The sequence below is a fragment of the Marmota marmota genome, unplaced genomic scaffold (genome assembly GCF_001458135.2).
Source record: "Marmota marmota marmota unplaced genomic scaffold, marMar, whole genome shotgun sequence".
NCBI lineage: Eukaryota > Metazoa > Chordata > Mammalia > Rodentia > Sciuridae > Marmota > Marmota marmota.
In genome coordinates, this window is record NW_026000172.1 from 893,039 (window position 1) to 913,301 (window position 20,263).

The 20,263-nt window shown below is 56.0% G+C and overlaps 4 protein-coding genes across 10 annotated transcripts in view; 3 read left to right on the forward strand and 1 right to left on the reverse strand.

The window, feature by feature from the left end:
* The window catches only part of Vamp8 (vesicle associated membrane protein 8), a gene marked incomplete at its 5' end in the record, with an annotated part of 3,178 nt that extends 513 nt beyond the window's left edge, over positions 1-2,665 (forward strand). The window contains 2 exons of the mRNA XM_015506369.2: positions 1,201-1,359; positions 2,336-2,665. Coding sequence (XP_015361855.2) covers positions 1,201-1,359; positions 2,336-2,479 — 303 coding nt within the window. The remainder of the gene's footprint in view (positions 1-1,200; positions 1,360-2,335) is intronic.
* Positions 2,666-4,507: 1,842 nt separating this feature from the next.
* Positions 4,508-20,263, forward strand: part of Vamp5 (vesicle associated membrane protein 5) — a 23,619-nt gene continuing 7,863 nt past the window's right edge. Inside the window, exons 1-3 of one of the 4 annotated variants that reach the window (XM_048787783.1) lie at positions 4,508-4,778; positions 10,500-10,702; positions 11,068-11,208. In XM_048787783.1, coding sequence (XP_048643740.1) covers positions 4,776-4,778; positions 10,500-10,702; positions 11,068-11,182 — 321 coding nt within the window. In that variant the 5' untranslated portion in view covers positions 4,508-4,775 and the 3' untranslated portion in view covers positions 11,183-11,208. Of the gene's footprint in view, positions 4,779-7,698; positions 7,975-10,499; positions 10,703-11,067; positions 11,487-20,263 lie in introns of those variants that run through there. The other 3 variants (XM_015506374.2, XR_007342177.1, XM_048787784.1) reach the window with 3 other exon arrangements.
* Rnf181 (ring finger protein 181) lies at positions 14,162-16,092 on the forward strand. Of its 2 annotated transcripts, none has more exons than XM_015506339.2 (5): positions 14,162-14,317; positions 15,089-15,219; positions 15,379-15,488; positions 15,634-15,708; positions 15,957-16,092. In XM_015506339.2, exons 1-5 carry the CDS (start codon positions 14,232-14,234, stop codon positions 16,014-16,016), a joined length of 462 nt encoding a protein of 153 aa, XP_015361825.1. In that variant the 5' UTR covers positions 14,162-14,231; the 3' UTR covers positions 16,017-16,092. The 2 variants fall into 2 exon arrangements, with proteins under 2 accessions (XP_015361825.1, XP_048643739.1); XM_048787782.1 differs by having other exon boundaries at positions 14,186-14,317; positions 15,078-15,219.
* On the reverse strand, positions 16,759-20,257 carry Tmem150a (transmembrane protein 150A). 3 transcript variants are annotated; one of them, XM_015506336.2, is made up of 7 exons: positions 19,956-20,257; positions 19,495-19,542; positions 19,116-19,202; positions 18,533-18,600; positions 18,129-18,256; positions 17,638-17,815; positions 16,759-17,434 (listed from the first exon to the last, which is right to left on the reverse strand). In XM_015506336.2, exons 1-7 carry the CDS (start codon positions 20,018-20,020, stop codon positions 17,193-17,195), a joined length of 816 nt encoding a protein of 271 aa, XP_015361822.1. In that variant the 5' UTR covers positions 20,021-20,257; the 3' UTR covers positions 16,759-17,192. The 3 variants fall into 3 exon arrangements, with proteins under 3 accessions (XP_015361822.1, XP_015361821.1, XP_015361823.1); XM_015506335.2 differs by having other exon boundaries at positions 16,759-17,445; XM_015506337.2 differs by lacking the exon at positions 18,129-18,256 and having other exon boundaries at positions 16,759-17,445.

Here is a 20,263-nt window from a genome sequence, read left to right on the forward strand (position 1 = left end):
CCGGGCGCGAAGGGCGAGCTGGTGGCAGCCAGAGGCTGCGGCCGCGCCGCCGGGGCCTCCCGGCGATGACAGCTTGGCCGCCAATGCCCTGCGTCGCCTGGGCGGGGGCTCCTGCTGCTCGGCTGACCTCGGCTGGACCCGAGCAGGGCTCGGTGGGGGAGGGGGTCGGAATTCCTCGGAGTCCGCCAGCGCCCTCCCCCCTCCCGCTCCAGCTGGGCCTGGCCGGTGTTGTGACACCAGGCAGCCAGCGCCTCTGCCACTCCGGCTCAGATTCCAGGGCAGGCAGGGGTAGTTTCTCCCTTTGGCCTTTCACCATGACCCTGTGCAGACGCCCAGTGGATTCGTCGGTCCCCTGAATCGAAGGATCAGCCCCTTCTCTTTGAATAGGAGGACAGCCGAGCGTCAGGACAAGAACCAGTTGGTTCTCCTGATAATCTGGCCCAACCCTCACCCTGGCATGTTTCTGGAGGCCCACGGGACAGACCATCAAGGGGAGAGCCTAATACTGTTTTTCCTCCTTGTTTAAAACCCTGATCTGAGGCCTCAGCACAAGCAGGCCTGCGCCAGGGAGGCCTGCTCCCCACTTCCCCAGTGCCCCGTGACAGGCACTGTTTTCCTTAGTATCTGCATGAGCAGAAGGCGCCTGTACAGCCTCCCTAGTGGTGGGGACGCTGAAGTGTGGGCAACTGCAGCGGCAGCCCCTGATGGGGCCTTGCTGGGTCTCAGCCATGGAGCTAGGCTCCCTGCCCCGGGGTCCAGGAGCAGAACAGCTCTCCCACTGCTGCCTGGAGAGGGAGAAGGGCTGGACCAGGGAGGGCTCCTACGCCAGAGCCCACTCTAGTGAGAACCTGTGAAATGGAGGAAAGGGGTGACTCTGGGAACTGGAAAGTGGCATTTGGCTGTGCACTGAAGGGTGACACTGTACACCAGCTCTGGGGCCCCAGAGTCCTCACCAAGCACCCGGGAAAGAGTCAGTGGCCCTGAAACTGAAAAAGAAGATTGGTCCTCTCTGTCTAGCTTCAGCTCACTTTCTGGGGCTTAAAAATGCACTTGTGTTTGATGACGCAAGCGACACATGAAAACATTCTCTCTGTAATCATCTCAAGCATTGCAAAAAACTGGAATCCACCCTGCACTGTACCTCCTTGGCCACTTGGATCCTCCTCCTCTGGTCTCACTAACCCCTATGTTGCCCTCCAGGAGGAGGCCGGCGGAGGTAGGGGACATGACCAGGTGCGGAACCTGCAGAGTGAGGTGGAGGGAGTCAAGAATATCATGACCCAGAATGTGGAGCGGATCCTGGCCCGTGGGGAAAACCTGGACCATCTCCGCAACAAGACCGAGGATTTGGAAGCCACCGTGAGACGGGGAGCCTGCTGGGGAGGGAGGTTCTTTACTGTTTTGGGAATTGACATGAGTCCCCAATTCTGGTTCAGCACCACTCCAGATTGGTTTGGAGTCCAGGAAATGGTCCAGTAACTGGGCTTGGGGAGGAGACATTTTTTGCCACAGCTCAGTCTTTCCTCTGAAACCGATTCTCCCTTTGATGCCTGCCTTTGAGTCATTTTGGCCTGGAAAAAGTATCAGCTTTGGGAAAATCCTCTGGCCTTTGGCCTTCCCAGGAGTTATTAGGTGGGGGTGAAAACCTCCTAGAGTCTTGCTGAGTCAGCCTTAAAGAGAATCTGGGAAGAGCAGTGAAACCCTTTGAAGCTAGGATCCTTTGTCTGCAAAGGCTGGAATACCTCCACTCATCTTGTTAGGCCTTTCCTTTCCAACTAGGGGCCCAGGCCAATGGCTTAGGGAGAAAGTCATTTCCAAGTTCAGATGAGGCTGCAGCCTCAGGCCCCATGGCTCTGGCTTTTCAGGCTTGTGTGTGGGATGTTTATCGCTCCTTGGTCTCTGGAGACTGAGTGCCCCTCTGCAGCCTTATCTAGATACAAGTGTGCAGGTGCAGCTGGGGGAAGAGGAGCGCCCCCTACTTCCAACCCTCTGTACTGCTCTGGTCCTCCTTCCAGCTTCCACAGCTCCCAGGGGACAAGGAGTCCTGGAGCAGGGGGTGTACTCACCTGGAACCTGCAGCCCTCAGCCCCAAGGTCTGCCTTCCCAGAGACAGACTGCTGCTAGGTTCACATCAAGAGCAGGGGGACTCCTAGTCCCACATTCAGATGGAGGGTCCCTGGAGCCCAGGAACCTCAGCTTGAGCCTGGCTGTGACGCTGCTATCAGTGGGTCTGTGAAGGTGGGAGGGGAGGGCAACTTCTGCTTCACAGCTGGTTGCCTCGGCGTATGCCCAGTGGGCAGGCCCCAGGCCCCTCACCTGGCCTTGTCCCTGACAGTCAGAACACTTCAAGACCACGTCGCAGAAGGTGGCACGCAAGTTCTGGTGGAAGAATGTGAAGATGATCGTGCTCATCTGCGTGGTCGTGTTCATCTTCATCCTCCTCATCGTGCTCTTCAGCACGGGTGCCATCCCCACCTAGGCTGCCCTGCCCGGCTACTCCAAGGAACGCTACCCGGTGAGGCCCCTGCCACGCCCCAGGAGCAACTTGATGCCCAGAAGGCGAGAGCTGGACTGGTCCCTAGAGCTGCTTGGGAAGACCCAGAGGACCCTGTGTGTGGCTGGGAAACTGTTGGTGGCTGGTGGGCAATAAAGACCTTTCAGTGTCCCTGTGTGTGAGGTGTCCTCCCTCCACAGTTAGCCCTGGGCCTTGCATTCCTTCCTCCTGAGCTGCCCTCTGGCCAAGGCTCTGCTGTCCAGGCCCAAGCTGCTGGAGGGGTGGAAAGCATGTTTGCAGAAGGAAGGGGGGGGTCCCTGTCTTTTTTTGTTTTATTTATAGTGCTGGGGACTGGACTCAGGGCCTCCGTGTGCTAGGCAGGCACTTTACCACTGAACGACACCCTCAGTCCTTTATATTTTTTATTTTGAGACAGGGTCTTTCTAGGTTGCCCAGGCTGGCCTCATCCTTGCACTCCTCCTGAGTCGCTGGGATATTGGCATGGCCACCACATCAACTTTCTTCATTCCACCCTGTTCTATATTGTCACAGTTCTCAAGAACAAGAATTTTCTTGAGGATCTTGACATAAGGAAAATGCAAACCCTTCACAATATCTTAGAGTGACCTGTGAGACTCAGTGTCCCCCTTGGGCCCTGCCATGTCCCTTCGTTCCTCTCCTTGGAAGCGCTGGCTGAGTCATGAAGCGCTCCTGAGCAATGTTAGGCCTGGTGGAGGGCCTCCTGGCTCTGCTGCCATTGCCATCTATCTCCCTTCTATGGCCCTGTTGTAATCCAGAGCCAAAAGTTGAAGGAATTAGCCTGTTTTCATTTTCTGGAAGTTGAGCATTCTGTTTGTCTTTTGTCTGTCCCTTCCCTGAGGTTGAGCAGGCCCTGGGTCTTGGCTGTTCTGAGGGGGTGAGCATCTCTCCCCCACACCCCAGGCTGGGCACAGTCAGGGTCACAGGACAGGCCTGTGGCCCTCCTTTCCCTGCATGCACAATGAGCTTTCTGTCTTCTGATCTTCCGTCTCCCCACCAGGTCCCACTGTCCCTGGGGCTCTATCCGGTGCCCAGTCGCCTGGTGGGTGGTAGGGTTCCTGTCCTGTTTCCTCCATAGCCTTCACAGCACTGGAAGCAGCTTGTTAGGAAGAGTGGGGAAGGGGTTGGATTGAGAGGATTGGGACTGATTGGAAGTCATATTCTGGAACATTCTCTGAACTCTGGGAAGGCAGGCTTCCGGAGACTGCAGTCCTTACTCTCCTCAGTGCACTCCTGGATGCACCATCTAAGCTTGGGACGCAGGCCCTGCACAGTGGAGTGCAGATCTGTGCTCACTGAGGCTCGGAGTGGGGATGTTGGGACTGGCCAGTTATGGGTCAGTTACTTACCAAGCTGGCAAATCCCCTCCTGTCCTGTGGGGATGTCTCCAGGGCCCAGCAAGGAATGGATAGGGGCAGGCACATATGCGTGATGAGTGAGTGAATGACACCTTCCCGTTAAGCCCATGAACCCACTTCCTATGCCTCCTGGGAGGGCCACAGTGCTGCTATGACCACTGTGCCACTTCCTATAGTGGGCTTCCGAGGGGTGGCCAGCATGCAGATTCACCTAGTGCAGGCTGACTAGAGATAACCTAATCCACCAGGAATAGCTTTACCACCAGGAATAGTCCAATCTACCAGAGACACAGCCCCACTCACCAGGCACAGCCCACCCATCTAGTATAGCCCCACCCACCATGTATAACATACCCACCAGGAATAGTCCCACCCACCAGGTATAGCCCATCCACCAGGAATAACCCTTACACCAGGTATACCTCCATCCACCAGGCATAGCCCACCCACCTAGTATAGCCCCACCCACCAGGTATACCTTCCATCCGCCAGCCATAGCCCATCCACCAGGCATAGCCCTTCCACCAGGCATAGCCCACCCACCAGGTATACCTCTGTCCACCAGGCATAGCCCCACCCACCCGGCATACCTCCACCTACCAGGTATACCTCCACCCACCGGGCATAGCCCACCCACTGGGCATAGCCCCACACAGCAGGCTCACCCCTATCCACCAAACTAGCTCCCTCCGCCAAGCACAGACCCGTCCATCAGGTGGCATCCATATTCCGGCGCCGGCAGCCCGGCAGGAGGCGCCCCGCGGACCTTTGGTTGTCGCCTGCCGCTTTCGATTCTACCAGGTCTGGGTCGCGCCTCTCGGAAGGTCCAGCGCCGGCCCCGCCCTCGGCTTCCTCCGGGGCAGCGGGCGCGGAGCAGCGCGGCGATGGTGAGGGTCCAGGCGGGCCGGGCGGGCCAGAGTCCCGGGCGGGGGCGGGGGCAGCGGGACGGTGCCCTGGGCTGCGCTGCCCTGGGCTGCGCTGCCCATCTGCCTGGGCGGCGCGGGCGGACCGGGTGACCCGGGCTGGGATCCCGGCGGCTCGACCCGGAGAGTCACTTAACCTCAGAACCTCCTTTTCCGCACTGTGAAGTGGGGTCGGCAGTACCCGCCTTATTGGGACCTTTGGCTGTTAAAGACGGTCCCCTGGTCGACCGGGAGCTGGGAGCCACCGCGGGTGGAAGGTGGTGGCACTCCAGCCCGATGGCACTCCAGCCATCCAGGAGAGGAGCCAGGCCTGGCCCCGGGGGTGGGAACCTGAGAGGCCGAGGTGGTAGAGGCTGTTCCAGCCCCTTGGCTAGTGCTGGAGGACACATCCCTTGGGAGAGAGAAGAGAACTTGTTTACTGTAGAAGTTCCACCAACGTTATCGGGTGGCCCAGGCCTGACTCCTCCTAGCCTCCATTCAGTGACATCCCTGAGTTGTCACCCCACTCCTGCTGCAGACTCTGGGCTGTCCTCACTTGCTTCTCCAAGGCAAGGGTGTCAGGGAGGGCAGGTCCCAGGCTCCCACCTCCCCTGGGGCTCCTGGGAAGATGGAGTCTTGGGAAGCTGGCAGAGGTGTGATGGAGGTGGCCCGGGCAGGGTCAGGATGCTGGATGGCTTAGTCTCCAGGGACCTGGAGGCAGGAAGGGGAAGTGGGGCAGGAAGGTTAGACTGAGCTCTGGGGCCACCAGGAAACTGGTGCTCTAAGCGCCGGGACAGAGCCAGAGCCCATTCCTGAGCACGCAGGGCAAGAGAGCAGTCAGGGCCAGAGGAAGCTTCTGGCTGCCCTTAGCCTCGGGGAAGAAGGCAGGGCCAGGGCAACTTACTGGGGGCACTGGGGGACCTCGGGACTCTCCCAGGTCCCTCTGTGTCAGAGGTGTCAGAGCCGGGGCAGGCTTACTCTCCTCCACCAGCCACCTCCAGCCCCATTCTTCTTCCACTCTTGCCCTCTCTGTCCCTAGCTCTTCCCTTTCTTCTTTCCATCCCTTTCCCTGGCCTTTCCTCCTTTCGCTTTTCTGCTCCTCTTCTCCATGCCTCATTCGATCAACACAAAATTTTTCGGGCAGTTCCTCTGTGCCAGATGTGGTGACAGTAAAGGGATTAAAGCAGGAACAAAGCCAAGATGGGAAAGGTGGGAGCTGAAAAGCGATTGCCTGCAGCCAGTCACCTTGGACAGGCCCCAGAGCGTCTGGGTGCCGAGCCACAGGCCCCTCAGAGACACACAGATTGGGCTGGCTGGGGCAGGTAGGCCCTGGACCTCCTTCACCTGATCGGGTGTAGCAGGGGTTATGCATGTGATCCCCGGGGGCAGGGGTGTGCTCAGTGGTGGAACCCTTGCCTATCAGGGTGAGGTTCTGGGGCTATGCGCACACACATACACACACCCCTGGGTCCCAGTTGGTTCAACTCCCAGACTTTCTACCTACTGGCTTGTGACCTTCCACAGGTGATTTAACACCTTTGGCCAAAGTCCTCATAAAACTGGGATAGTAAAACTGCATTCAGTGGGTTTTCGTGAAGATGGAATGAAATAGAGTGAATGAGCAGCTGGCAGCCTGGTGCCTAGGCCAGGGCACATGTGCTCTGAAAGGCGGCCACGTTCCTGCTCAAGACTCAAGGGCCCATGACACCGGAGGTGATAGCTAGATGCTAGTTCTCATGAAAAATTCCCTATTTAGGTTAGGAACAACCAGGCATGGTGATACACTCCTGTAATCCCAGTGGGTCAAGAGGCTGATGGAGGAGAGTCGAAAGTTAGTTCAAGGTCAGCCTGGGCAACCCACAGAGATCCTGTCTCTAAGTATTAATTAATAGGACTGGCACATGCCTGTAATCTCAGTAACTTGGGAGGCCAAATCAGGAGGACTGCAAGTTTGAGGCTAGCCTAAACAATTTAGCCAGATACTGTCTCAAAAATTAAAAATACAAAGGGTTGAGGAGTAAGTTCAGTGGTAGAGAACTCGTCTAGCATGTGTAAAGCCCTGAGTTCAAACCCCAGCACTGCGAAAAGAAAGGGAGAGTGGGAAGAAGGAAAGAGAAAGAAGGAAGGAGTGTCCAACAGAGAAGAGTTTTATTGCTTGTGCATTTTGTGAAAACTAAGAGGATTTAATTGATTGATTGATTAGTACCAGGGACTGAACCCCGGGATGCTTAATCACTTAGCCACATCCCCATCCCTTTTACAAAAAAATTATAGTTGTAGATGGACAACAGACTTTATTTTGTTTATTTATTTGTTTTATGTGGTGCTAAGGCTCTCTGCCACTGAAGTATAGCCCCAGCCACTGCCACCAGCCCCTTTTTATATTTTACTTTGAGGCAGGGTCTTGCTAAGTTTTTTAGGGCCTCACTAAATTGCTAAGGCTGGTTTTGAACTCATGATCCTCCTGGCTCAGCCTCCTGAGCTGCTGGGATTACAGGTGTGTGCCACCATGTCCAGCAAGAGGTTTTATTATTTATTTATTTATTGTTTTGGTAATGGGAGTTGAACCCATGAACACTTTTTATTTTTATTTACATATTTTTACATACATGTATTTAAATTCCCTTTTTATTTTTTATTTTGAGAAGGGTCTCCCTAAATTGCCCAGGCTGGCCTCCAACTTGCAATTCTCTTGCTTCAGCCTCCAAAGTCCCTGGGATTTCAGACATGCACCACCACAAGTGTAGTGCAGTTCTTAAGATCTGACTGCTAGACAACATGTGAAGGAAAGCTAGGGAAATTGGGGATACATTAATTTTAATGATAGTCATTTATTGAGCATTTGGTATGTGTCAGGCATTGTGCTAAGCTTTTTGTTTGGAATATATCACACAATCTTCAACTAATATTGTGAGGTAGGTATTGTTATTACCACCACTTTATAGATGAGGAAGCAGAGGATCAGCAAGGTCATATCCTCCGTTTTTGGTCACTGGGCTGGTGAGTGGCAGAGGCAGGATTTAAACAGGATACAGCAAAGACCCTGCTCTTTGTGACTGAGCTCAGCGCTGAGCCAGGGAAATCACAAGACAGAACTTGCACCCGCCCATCCCCAGCAGATGGGAACAGGACTTCTTGGATACTCAACAAGATACAGGAGACAAGAGAGTTGGAGAAGGAGGTTGGTTGATTTGTCTCTCTGTGTTGTCCAACCTGATCCCAAGCTCTGGCCTCCAGCCTCAGCCTCCCCAGCAGCTGGGTTCACAGGTGCATGCCCCTGCACCTGGCAATAAGCCCAGTTTTTGCTTTTGGTTTTGCAGTGCTGGGGTCCAGCTCAGGGCCTGGGTGCTGGGCAAGTAATAGACTCCCCTAGGCCAGCAGGGAGGTTTGGGGGAGCTGCATTTTCAGAGGAGAAACTAAGGGTATGGGGCCTGGAAACGCCTGAAAGGGGATTTGAAGGTGGGGAATGTAGCTTGGGGGTAGAGCACTTGCCTAGCATGTGTGGTCTTGGGTTCTGTCCCCAGTGTGGAGGTGGGGTTGAGTGACAGACAGGAACATCTGTCAAGAACATTTCCTGCGTAACTGCCACCCTGTCTGGCAACAACTGCTACCCCTCCCCCTGGCTCCAAACCCCATGTCCTGCAGGCCCCTGGCAGGTTTCAGAAGTGCCTCTCCAAACTGCCCTTCCTCTCTGCACTCCTGCCCCTCCTCACCCCCAGCCTGGCAGGCCTCTCCTCACACTCCGCTGATTGCCCCTGTACCCCGCTGGCCCACCTCTCTGACCTCTCTGCCCAACTTCCCTCACTTTGATCCGTGGCTGTGGAGTCAGAGGGCTTCCTGACCTCCAGCGGCTCTCCTCTCTGACACTCGCTTTCTCCAGCCCACTCGGCCCCTCTGTCCTGCTCTGGTTCTTCACTGTCTGGGTGGTGTCCCTGCAAAAACAGGCTCAGTCCATTCAGAAAACACGTGTCACGTGCTGTGTCTGCCCTTTGCCAGGCACTGGGTTGAGTCACAAATGAGGCAGGGCAGCCTGGACCCTGCCCTCCGGGTCCTCTCCAGTGCTTTCTCTCTCACATGCCAACAGAGACTGTGCACCTGGTGTCCTTTTACCCAGGGCTGAGATGAGCCCTGAGTCTCTGTTTTCTCTCAGGATAGATAGAGCAGGAAGGGGCCTCTCTGGGCTCGGAGAGGGAGACTGCTGCTGACTGCATCTGGGGGCACAGCCAGCTCTTAGGAGAACTGACCTGGTGTCACCCTGTACTGGAGCAGGATAGCCACAGCTGTAGAGTTCATCACACAAAAGATAACACCCAGTATCTTCCTGTCTCTAGCCATGTTTCTCATTTTTGAATCTTTGTCCATTCCCGAGCATTTGCCTTGGACTTCTGGAATGTGGAATAAGACTGCCTGGGAAGATGTGGCAATAGAGGGGAGGGGGACTTGGGAGAGGACACAAGCAAGCAGCCATTACTCTCCCTGTTTCCCCAGCCTGTGAGTGCACCCCACCACCTGTGGTTGCCAGACCCTTCTAAAGAAGGAGGTTGTTTGTCTAGTTCCTGGGTAAATATTTGACCTGTTTTGGTTTCAGATGCTTGTCTCTTGAAACTCCCGAAACTCCCACCGGGCTTTATAAGCGCACCAGGAGAACATCTCTGACCATCAGAGTTGTTTTTGGATAGGCTGTAAAGAACTGGCCAGCCCACCAGACCTGCAAGGGTCAGCGCTGTGCTTGTGGTGCAGAAGGAGGGCATGTCCCTGCTGTCTCCCTGGGAGCCTGTGGTCCCACTGGGGAGCTTCAGGGGTCCTGAAGGAAGAGGGGGAGGAAGTCCCCTGGGACCACCAGATCCTTTCCAATGCCAGAATGCCTGCTGAGGGCAATGGCCACAGAGCAGGCAGGAATGGGAGCTTGGTGACATTCTGAGGAGGAGACAGAAGAGGGACAGGGTTGTGGGGATGAGGGTTAGGAGGGGAGGGAGCTGAACCATCCCTGGACCTGCTCCTGGGCCTGCAGCTGATGGGGGAGTGGGGTGGGGGTAGGGGGGTGGAGGCTTCCTGTCCTGGTCCTTAGTCATGTGTGTCTAGCGCCCAGCTGGCTCAGAACCTGCACTTCCCTTCCCAGTCCTACAGAGTAGGCTGGGTTGGTTCAGGTGAGAGCTGCTGCCCGGGCTGGGAAATTCAGGGGTTGGTCTCACCTCTGTGCTGACTGGAAGGCTGGAGGCCAGAGGCTGAGGTTCCTCGGCAGGAAGGGGACTGATGTGGGCACTGACATGATGGGGGATGGGCAGGAAGCAGAACAGGCCTGACCAGCCAGAGGCCCAAGGAGGGGACCTGGGAGTCACTCTGGGAAAGCTTAGGCAGACACTGTGACATGAGCTGGTCCAGAACCATTTTTCTAGCCCTGTGGAGTGGCTCTCCTCCCTGTCTGGCTTACCACCAAGTCACTTGTTTCTTTAGGGCCACCTTAGCCTGAGTTCAGTGGGAAGCCGTAGGAGGATGTGCACTGGGTAGATGCCGCTTGCAGGTCTGGGGTCCTGGGAAGCTCCCCACCTGGGGCAGCTCAGAGGAAGTGAGGCTCTGGAAGCCAGGCCTGATTTAGGCTTGGCCTTGATGGACCAGGGAGGAGCCCCACCCACCCGGAAGGTCAGCCCTTCTCTGCCCACATCTTGCCTTATGTGAAAGATGCTGTTACACCTCCCATGGGGGAAGGAGGTTTCCATCTTAGGGCCAGATGGAGCCTCATACAGCCCTGACCTTGGGCTTGGTGCCCAGGCAGGGAACGAGTTGGAGCGATGCCAGAGGCAGGCGGACGAGGTGACGGAAATCATGCTCAACAACTTCGACAAGGTCCTGGAGCGTGACGGGAAGCTGGCAGAGCTGGAGCAGCGTTCAGACCAACTCCTGGACATGGTGTGAGGCCCGGGCAAGCACAGATGGGAGGGAGAGCCTCTCAGGCTGTTCTCAAGGCCTCCAGGCCCTTGGTGGAGGCCTCTGGGTCTCCTGAGGCACCCTAGCCTAGATGTGCAATGGGTAGGCCTCACACAGTAAGAAGGCCTGGGTCTGAAGGTCGGGGGCTGGCATTGCTAACCGGGGTGAGCCGGGAGGGCTAATAGCCAAGGGCTACCTAGTGTCTGAGACCAGAAGCAGACCAGGAGAGTCCCAGGGCAGTGTGTGAGGAGGACCAGGGGACCAGGCTCTGCTGGGATGGATGGGAGGAGTTGGCTCAGAGGCCCCATGGGAGCCACTAATTCCCACCTTGTGTCTGGGGTATCCACAGAGTTCAGCCTTCAGCAAGACAACCAAGACCCTCGCCCAGAAGAAGCGCTGGGAGAATATCCGCTGTAGGATCTACGTGGGGCTGGCGGTGGCAGGTGGCCTACTCATACTTTTGATTGTACTGCTGGCCTTCTTTCTCCCTCAGAGCAGTGGGGACAGCAGTGCCCCACAGGCCCAGGACACAGGCATTGCCTCAGGGCCTGGGGACTGACACAGCAGGCCTGGGGGAGAGGCTGAAGGGCTTCAGTGGTCAGCTCTGGTCTCCAGAGAACCCTGGTGTTTGTCCCCTTCTGAGCCACCCCAGTGACACCAAAGGGCAACCCTGAGACGTGCACCACTGCACCTCCCATCTTGCCACAGACTGGTCCTCAGTGGCAGCTTGCCGCACCAGCAATACCAGGCCAGCCCCACTGGAGCTCAGTAAAAGCCACTGTCTGGCTAAAAGCTGGTGTGAGTGTGTGTGTTTCTGAAGCTCCTCTGCCACCACCCTGGGGCTGTTTAGCCTTCCACCTGAGGGGCTGCATCCCTCTTTTATCTTCCCTGCTTCTTCCTTGATCCAACCCTGTTCACCTTTCTGGAGTGAGAGTGCAAGGACACAGTGTTATCGGGTGTCCTAGGCCAGGGCCTAACTCTGGGAATACAACGAACCAGCTCTGGCCACCTAACCTGGAAACCAAACAGAAACAGGACGGGGAACGGTGAAGAGCAGGAAAGGAACTGTAAGGGGACCCATGTCCTTAGCCCTGTCTTTGAGGGGACAACTGTGACTCTGAGGTTTTATCAAAAGGGGAATGAGAGCAAGGGTTTGGGGTCTGCACAGCTGGAGGCTTTTCATAGCTGCCAAAGCAGTGATCTCTTTCCTTTTTTGGCATGAGGAATTGAACCCAGAGGGGCTTAACCACTAAGCCACATCCCCAGCCTTTCTTAAAAAAATTTTATTTTGAGACGGTCTCACTAAGTTGCCTAGGGCATAACCAAGTTGCTGAGGCTGGCTTTGAACTTGTGATCCTCCTACCTCAGCCTCCTGAGCTGCTGGGATTACAGGTGTGTGCCACTATGCACAAGCCCAAAGCAGGTGATCTTGATCAGGTGTGGTCTGTCCATCATTATCTCAGGATTGGTCAGGCAGGCCTTGTTGAGATAAGGAAGGTACTGTTGCCTGTGGGTAGGGGAGTGAGGAGCTTGGATTCATCACAAGATGCTCATCAGATCACACTTTGTTCCTGGAATCGAAGGTGACATGGAATAAAGGAGATGGATATAAAATGTAGGCAGAGATGCAAAGTCTTCAATCCTGCTTTTAGGAACCCTTTGGACATTTGCAGTCTATATATATATATATCTTTGTTTTATTTTTTTAATGTGGTGCTGAGGATTGAACCCAGCGCCTCACGCATGCCAGGTGAGCACACTACCACTTGAACCACATCCCCAGCCCCTGGACATTTGCAGTCTTAAGACTTAAGAGTCTTAAGTCCTTGTTATAACAACAGTCGTCAAACCAGAACCTTGAGCCTGCTTTCCTGAACATCAAATCTATTACCTTTGACATCTTGGGAAACTCAGAGGGACTCTAGGTGGGAGGACAGTACTTCAGAGAGGTTTTCATGAGGCCGTCACCTGCAGCAGTGGGGTCCCAGGAAGCTCCCCACCTGGGGCAGCTCAGAGGAAGCTGAGGTTCTAGAATCCAGGCCCAATGGACCAGGGAAGAGAAAAGAGGGATGCAGAGTCAGATAGACATTTCCCCTCTTAATACTCCCCCTCCCCAATTTCACTGCCTATGTTCCTTCTTAAACTTTAACACCTGCAGGAAGGCGCCTGTGGTACTGCAGTGTAGGGTCACAAAGAAGTTCGTCCTGTAGGAAAGAATCCAGACATTTCAACGTTCCAGAGACACATGTGGCCACAGGCATGGAAGAAGGAAAGAAGGTCCCACACACTGTGGAAGCAGGGCAGCCTCTGCATGGGCTACTTAACTGCAGCTCAAACTCAAAAGTGAGTGGCAAGGGAATTAGAGGTAAAGTGTGTAAAATTAGCAGTTCCTTGTTAGATAGACGGCTACTGACAAAAGAAAAAACTCAGAGTCTTGTGACCTTTACTCACAGTGTGACACAGTGAAAGTACACTTTCACTGGACTTATCACCGTCTTCCTCTTCTGGGAAAGATGGAAGCACCATTTACAGACTGTGTCATTTTGAGTGAACCCTTTTTTGGCACTGGGGATTTGGTCCCAATTGTGATTTACCACTGAGCTACAACTCCAGCCATTTTATTCTTTTTTAGTTTGAGACAGGGTCTCACTAGGTTTCTGAGGGACTCCCTAAATTGCTGAGGCTGGGCCAGTCACTTCTGATACTTGCGTTTTACGTAATTAAAAGGGCAGAAGAGAGGCTGAGGGAGTAGCTCAGGGGAAAGCACGCACTTAGAGGCCCTGAGTTCAAACCCCAGCAGCTAAAATCAATACTGCATGATTGTGTTTAGCTCCCAGGACTATTGCAAGGATCACTGATACTATTTGTAAAACATCCATCAATGCAAATAATCCAGTGCAATGATTCTCAGCACTGCCTCGCCTTAGAATCACCTGCAGAACGGACACACGCCCCTCCGCAGACAGGCTAGTTTTAAATCTTCCCGATAAGAGCGCTACCCGCTCTTCTGGGGGGGGAGGGGAAATGATATGCAGCCAGGGATACAAACTAGTAACTTAGCTCAAGAAGCTGCGCAGGGGGCTAAGGTAAACAGCCCCGAGCAAAGGTGAGGCTGCCCGCGTTCATCGCCAAGCAAATATATCGGAAGCGCAGGAGCTCTTCCTCGCGCAGCGAGGAGGTGCAGATTCCAGCACCCGCACGTTGAGACGGCGAGGCCACGGGGCGGTGGAAGACCGCAACCGCCCTTTCGCCTACACGACTGAGACCACACCAGAAATTCCCGGGAATTCCTTCTTCCTCCGATCCCATTGGTCGCAGTCTTTGGTCACCTGACTCGTCCTACCAACCAGAGACGGCAGAATCAGTACTTCCGCTTTCTGTACGTTAACCAACCACTACGCCCGCCCTTCCAGTATCCTGATTGGCTGCCTCCTCCCAAGTCGCCAGTTTATTGGCCAGCGCCTCGGGGCCGCGATCCAGCGGGTCCGAGGGCCGTGTCAGACCGCAGCGGCCATGGCGTCCTATTTCGACGAGCACGACTGCGAGCCGTTGGACCGCGAGCAGGATGCCCGAACCAACATGCTGCTGGAGCTCGCAAGGTGGGCGCGGGCCGGCCGGGGCGGGGCCCCGGGGGGCGGGGCGCCGAGGGGAAGCGGCCCAGCCCACCGCGGCTCGGGCCCAGGCGCTCCCGGAGGGCCGTGCGTGGCCTGGGCTACTCCCCCGAAGTGCCGGGGTGTTCGGATCAGCTGCAAGCCAGTCCCATGTGCTTTTTATCTATAATGAGCGCCAACTGTGTACAGGGTAGCTGTTATTACTGCTAGTTGGGAATTGAATCCAGGGTCGCTCAACCACTAGCTACGCTCCTAGCCCGTTTTAGTTTTTATTTTGAGTCAAGGTCTTGCTAAGTTGCCTAGGACCTCACTAAGTTGCTGAAGCCGGCATTGAACTTACATCCTCCTACCTCAGCCTCTCTGGTCGCTGGGATTACAGGCGTGCAACACTGCACCTGGCCCTTTTTATTTTTAAAATTTTGTGTGTGTACACACACACATCACACACATTTTTTGGTACTGGGCACATTTTTTTTGGATATATTTTTGGTAGTGGGGATAGATCCTGGGGTCTCAGGGGGATGCTGGAAAACACTCTACCACCCAGCTATACCCCGAGTCCCTCTCTCTTGATACAAGGTCTTGGTAAGTTACTGAGGCTGGCCTTGAAAGTGTCATCCTCCTGAGTTTTGGGATTACAGGATTGCTAGTGTCTGGGTACCAGGCTGGGCAGGGTATTTGTGTGTTTGTCCTCAGTTACTTTGGGGGCAAAGAGGAAGTGTGGCTTTTCTTGGTTCTGACCTTGCAGCCTCCTCCCAGGTCTCTCTTCAATAGGATGGATCTTGAAGACTTGGGACTGGTCGTAGACTGGGATCACCACCTGCCTCCACCAGCTGCCAAGGCTGTGGTGGAGAGCCTCCCCAGGACAGTCATCAGTGGCTCTCAGGCTGGTGAGAACATCACATCCTTCTGCTGTCCGGGCAGGTCTGCAGACTGTGGTCTGGCCCTTCAGTGTTCCAGACCCCCACTGGGGCAAGCCTGCCCTTTGGGAGTGGGAGCTGGGTGGGGGAGCCTGCAGCCGCTCTCCTGATCAGCACTCCCTCCTCAAGAGCTCAAGTGCCCCGTGTGTCTTTTGGAATTTGAGGAGCAGGAGACTGTCATTGAGATGCCTTGCCATCACCTCTTCCATTCCAACTGCATTCTGCCCTGGCTGAGCAAGGTACTGCTTCCTTCCTTCCTATCATCAGTTCTTAGGGTTTTTTCTGGGATCAAAGAACAGTGGAGTAGGGGTTGGGGAGCTGGGGAGGGTGATTAGCTTGTGAATGAGACCAGACTTGGGCTGAAACATAACCTACTTTTCCCAGACAAATTCCTGCCCCCTGTGCCGCCACGAGCTGCCCACTGATGATGATACATACGAGGAGCATAGACGAGATAAGGTAGGAGCTGGTGAGGGCTATCATGGGTCCTTGGCCTGGCCCCGCTGTGCTCATTCTCCTCCTCAGCAGGCTGGGCTAGGCCTTTGGATTCCCTGGCTTTGGCCACCTTTCCAGTGATCACTAAAGGAACAGAAATCTCAAGAGTGCAGAAGCTAGGGGCCCAACATGAGATCCAGTCCTGTGGTTGCTGCCCATCCCTCCCCGTGGGTCTTCAGGCTGGCCCTGCCTGTGTTCCCTCTGTCTTTCAGGCTCGAAAGCAGCAGCAGCAGCACCGCCTGGAGAACCTCCATGGGGCCATGTACACGTGAGGCAGCTGGGCTGAGTGCCCACCCTCCACAGCGTCTCCCTCCACACCTGAACCCTCATTAAACGTGTCTTTGCCCACCTGCGACTGCATTGTTCACAGGCTGGGGCAGGGGCTGGTGTCCTCTACCAGGTCCCTGTTGCTCTTGGGTGAGGTGGTGCTGAACAGCAGAAGGTGCCAGGCTGCATTTCCCTCCCCAGCGGCCTGTCTGGACTCAGGGTGGTGGAGCTCAGGTAAAGAGCCTGCCACCAGGCAGCCAAGGTTTGGCCTGTACGGGTGGTTGGAAGGCACAGTCTGCCAGGGCCTGTATCCCGCAGCTATTTAAAGCTGATAAACTAACCTGCACTTCCCTCCCCCCACTGCAATTTCTAGTTAACCTTGGAACCTTCAGTTAACCTTGGAATCCTAGAGTGTTCTTTAGCACCAGAGAGAAAATTGCTTTTAACATTTTAAAAGTTGCTCTGTATCCTTCCCTCCCCATATTCCCCCTACCTTAGAATCAAAGTTCAAACCAGACAGAGTGGGGGAAGGAAGTGAGGCTGTCAGGCCAGGTCAGGACTTTAGACAGTTTAGAGGCCCAGGAAGGGTTTCAAGCTCTGATGGGTCTTTGGATAGTGTCTGGCATCCTTGGTTCCTGACAGCCCTGCTCTTAAAGAGCTGTGTATATTCTGGGCTCTCTCTGGGGGCAGGGGTTAGGGAAAGCCATCCGGATTACGCTCCCCCTTATTCCAGAAGAGACTACAACATGCAAATTAGAATTCTTTTAATAGATATAAAAAAAGTACTAAAATACCCATGTGGTTCTGCTGTGTTATTTGCCCTAAAGGAAGTGAGGGGCAGAGTGAAGATCCAGTGCAGCTCAGGGGCCCAGGGCGGGCCTTCCTGTAGGCTAAGGCGTGCTCTACCCATCCCTAGACTCATCCTCCCTGCTGTCCCCAGCCCCCAATTCCTGCAGCAGGAAGCCCCAGTGGTCTGGCTGTGGCACTGGGAGAAGGCACCTGAGGGCTGGCTGGAGGGGAGGACTGGCTGAGCACAAAGCAGCTCTGCGGCACACGCATGGCCACTTCTCCCAGGCGAGGACGCCCAGATCCCAACAGAATACTTTCTAAAAATGGTTTTTGGTACAAAGTAAATGCAAAGATGAGGGGTGCTGCAGAGCTGGCCAGCCCCCCTCCAGGACTCAGATCATGGCGATGCTCTCGGGGGCACAGTTGAGGTGTGTGGAGGTGCTGCTGCTTCCCGAGGACTTGCAGGCCCGGCCAGGGACAGGCTGCAGAGCGGCCACCAGAGTGTCTGAGGACACTGCCCCAAACTCATAGCTGAAGGTGCCATAGAAAATGAGGATATCGATGACGAACACCCACTCACACAGGGCTGCCCCATGCTGTAACTGGGAGCTCTCGTGGACAAAGAAGACGCCACCTGGAACACCGCTAAGGAAGGGCTCAGGAGGCTGTGCGGGGACCTGGCAGCACCCCTTCTGCAGTCCCACACATTGATCAGGCTGGGACAAGGGTCAGGCCTCCCCATGGACAGTGTGGACTGGAATCTACTAGGCCCACCCCATCTAGGAGGAGAAAGGAACTAATGGGTGAGTTCCTGGCCACACCATCTTAGAAGGATACTGAGGACCAGGGTGACGAAGGCGATGGCAGCCAGCACACTGCGCAGGTAGGCCACCACCAGGTCCAGGGGGGTGGTGGCTCCATGGTAGGACAGGGCACAGTGCAGGCAGACAAAGAGCAGTCCTGCAGGGAAGGCCACACCAGCTCCCACGTAGTGCAGAGGCTTGGCATGGTCCACCTGACAAGGCAGAGGCCCATCGTAAGGTCCCTCCACATCCATAGAGCTGGCGCCTGAGTCCAGGAGTGCTCTACCAGGGAGCCATATCCCCAGCCCTTATTTTTTGAGATGGGATCTTGCTAAGTTGCTGAGGCTGGCCTCAAACTTGAAATCTTCTTGCCTCTGCCTCCCAAGCTGCTGAGATTACAAGTATGTGCTAACGTGCAGGCCCTCCTGTCCCTCCCAGCCCCTCTCCTCCACCTCCACCTTGAGGTGGTGCCCCTGCAGGCAGTCAGGCCCTACTAGGGGAAGTCCATAGGGTGTTGGGGGGCACCTGAAAGTTGCCAACCACCACGAGGCCCGCGGCGTTGGTGCAGCCTGTGATGAGCGCTGTGGTGTTAACCCAAGAGTGCCGGCTCTGCTCCAGGAGCTGCCCATACCGCAGGAGGCAGATGAGGGCCACTGGGAGAGGAGACACTGCTGGGGCCAGCCTGGCACTTCCCGCCAGTCCTGCCCCTTCCAAGGCCCTTCTGAGGGCCCAAAGGGGACAGACAAGGCTGGGACTGGCAAGTAGCTGGGGTGGCAGTGTGGGAGCTGGCCTTTGGTCCTCAAGAACAGGAGAGCTGCTGCCCCTCTGGTCTCCCCTTGGAGGATGGCTGAGGAGCAAGGGCTTCTGGGCCTTCCTGAAGAGTGTAGGGGCTGACTGGACTGGTGAGGTGGGGCTGAGGTACCACTCACCCATGAAAGCTCCCACGTTCCCAATGAGGCTGAAGAGGCAGCTCTCGGGGGGGTAGGTGCCGCATTTGCTGTGGAGGGAAGGATGGCATGAGGCAGCAGCACTGGCCAGCCCCTCTGTCCCCTGCTTCCTTGGTCTGCCTGCTCCTCAGTGGGCAAAGCACTGAGTGATGAGGAGGGCTAGTGAGCCCCATAAACACTGGCCCCAGACTGAGCCCCCAGCAGAGCCCTGTGTGGAGCAATTAAGGGGTTCCCTGGGGTACCCTGGAGTGCTGGTGAGCTGAGTCCCTGCTAAGGCCTCTGGCTGGGCAACCAAGGATGTCAGCTTAAATCCAGCTGCCTACTTACTATCTCTGACCTGCCCAATAACTCTGAGCCTCAGTTTCCTCACCTACAACAGAAAACAGCAGCCTCCCTGCTGGGAGAATTAAGGGGCATCACACACAACGCCCTCAGCAGAGCCAGCTCCTAGCAACCAAATGGTATTAAGTAGCTCTTAGTATGATGATTATTCCTGTGACCCAGGGACAGGCCTTGGTTTAAGGGCTTTCTGGAAGTCTGGGAGGATTTTGTCTCCCTGACTTACCTGATGAGGGGGACATCGTCCAAAGTACAGCAGGTCTTGGGGCCCCCTTGCTCAGCAGGGTCAGGAGAGCAGGACTCGTTGTAGGACCTGGCAGGCAGGACACTGAGTAGACTGGGGGAGGGGGTGCCCTAGGCCTCGAGGAGGACCCGCTCCCAGACCTCCCCAGCAAGGAACCAGAGCCTGCTCCCCAGAGCCTGCCTGAAGCAGAAGCCAGAGGGGTGAAGGGATGGTGGAAGGTGGGCAGACGGGCAGGAAGCTGTGCCTGGGACCAACGTCAGAGAGCGAGGCCCAGGGCCTGCGCCCAGCTGTGCAGCAGAGGGCCCAGGAGGGGACAGATGAAGGGAGCTCTAGAGCGAGCTGCCTGCGGAGCACTGCATACCAGTTCTCCACGGGACACACGTGGCGGTTCATCACGGCCATGGCATACCTGTGGGAGGAGAACCGTCACCCTGTGGACAGTCCCTCCTGGCCCAGCCACCCCCTGCCTCTCCATCTTGACTGCTGGCCCCATCCAGGCTGTCGGCCTTGCTGGGGACTTGGGCCGGGATCGCGGCTGGGCTGAGGCTGGGCTGAGCGTTGACTACACCAGAGCTGCGTCAGGGCCCCAGCTGGAAACCCTCTGGAAACTGCCCTGGCTACAGCCTGTCAGTCGGTTCTTGCGCTGCCCGGCAGTGGTGCCAGCTTGTCCAAGGGGCTGTGTGCCCAGGCACCAGGCCAGGCTTTGGAGGCAGCCAAAGTGACCCTGGGCACCACCCTGGAGCCTACTACAGGACAAGGGACATTGTGTGTGCCATCAAGCATCAGGTCGCTGTCCCCCGCCCCCCAGCCCCTCTTACTTACACAGTCCATATGCCAGTGATGGAGAACGCTGACAGGCTGACAGGAAGGAGGATCCAGGCGGTCATGAGGGAGGGGAGCCAGGGTGGTGGAGGTGAGGGGCAGACAGGAGGCAGGTGGGGAAGAGGGGGCGGGCCACAACCATCAGCTGCCCCGGCCTGGTGGGGAGAGAGATCGAAGTCCAGGGTCCCCTGCCAAAGCAGGGGAGGGGCGGGGGAAGGGAGGCGGTCCACACCTCGCCACGGCCCGGTGGGCGTGCAAACTTTGGGCTGCGCCCACGCCTCAACCTGCAGCTCTCGGTACCCGCAGGG

Coding starts and splice junctions, on each gene's coding strand:
- Rnf181 (XM_015506339.2), top strand. CDS start 14,232: ATGGCGTCCTATTTCGACGAGCACGACTGCGAGCCGTTGGACCGCGAG. Junction 15,489..15,633: donor TTCTGCCCTGGCTGAGCAAG/GTACTGCTTCCT, acceptor TACTTTTCCCAG/ACAAATTCCTGCCCCCTGTG. Junction 15,709..15,956: donor AGGAGCATAGACGAGATAAG/GTAGGAGCTGGT, acceptor TCTGTCTTTCAG/GCTCGAAAGCAGCAGCAGCA.
- Tmem150a (XM_015506335.2), bottom strand. CDS start 20,020: ATGACCGCCTGGATCCTCCTTCCTGTCAGCCTGTCAGCGTTCTCCATC. Junction 19,203..19,494: donor GTGTGTCCCGTGGAGAACTG/GTATGCAGTGCT, acceptor CCTGCCTGCCAG/GTCCTACAACGAGTCCTGCT. Junction 18,601..19,115: donor GACGATGTCCCCCTCATCAG/GTAAGTCAGGGA, acceptor TTCCCTCCACAG/CAAATGCGGCACCTACCCCC.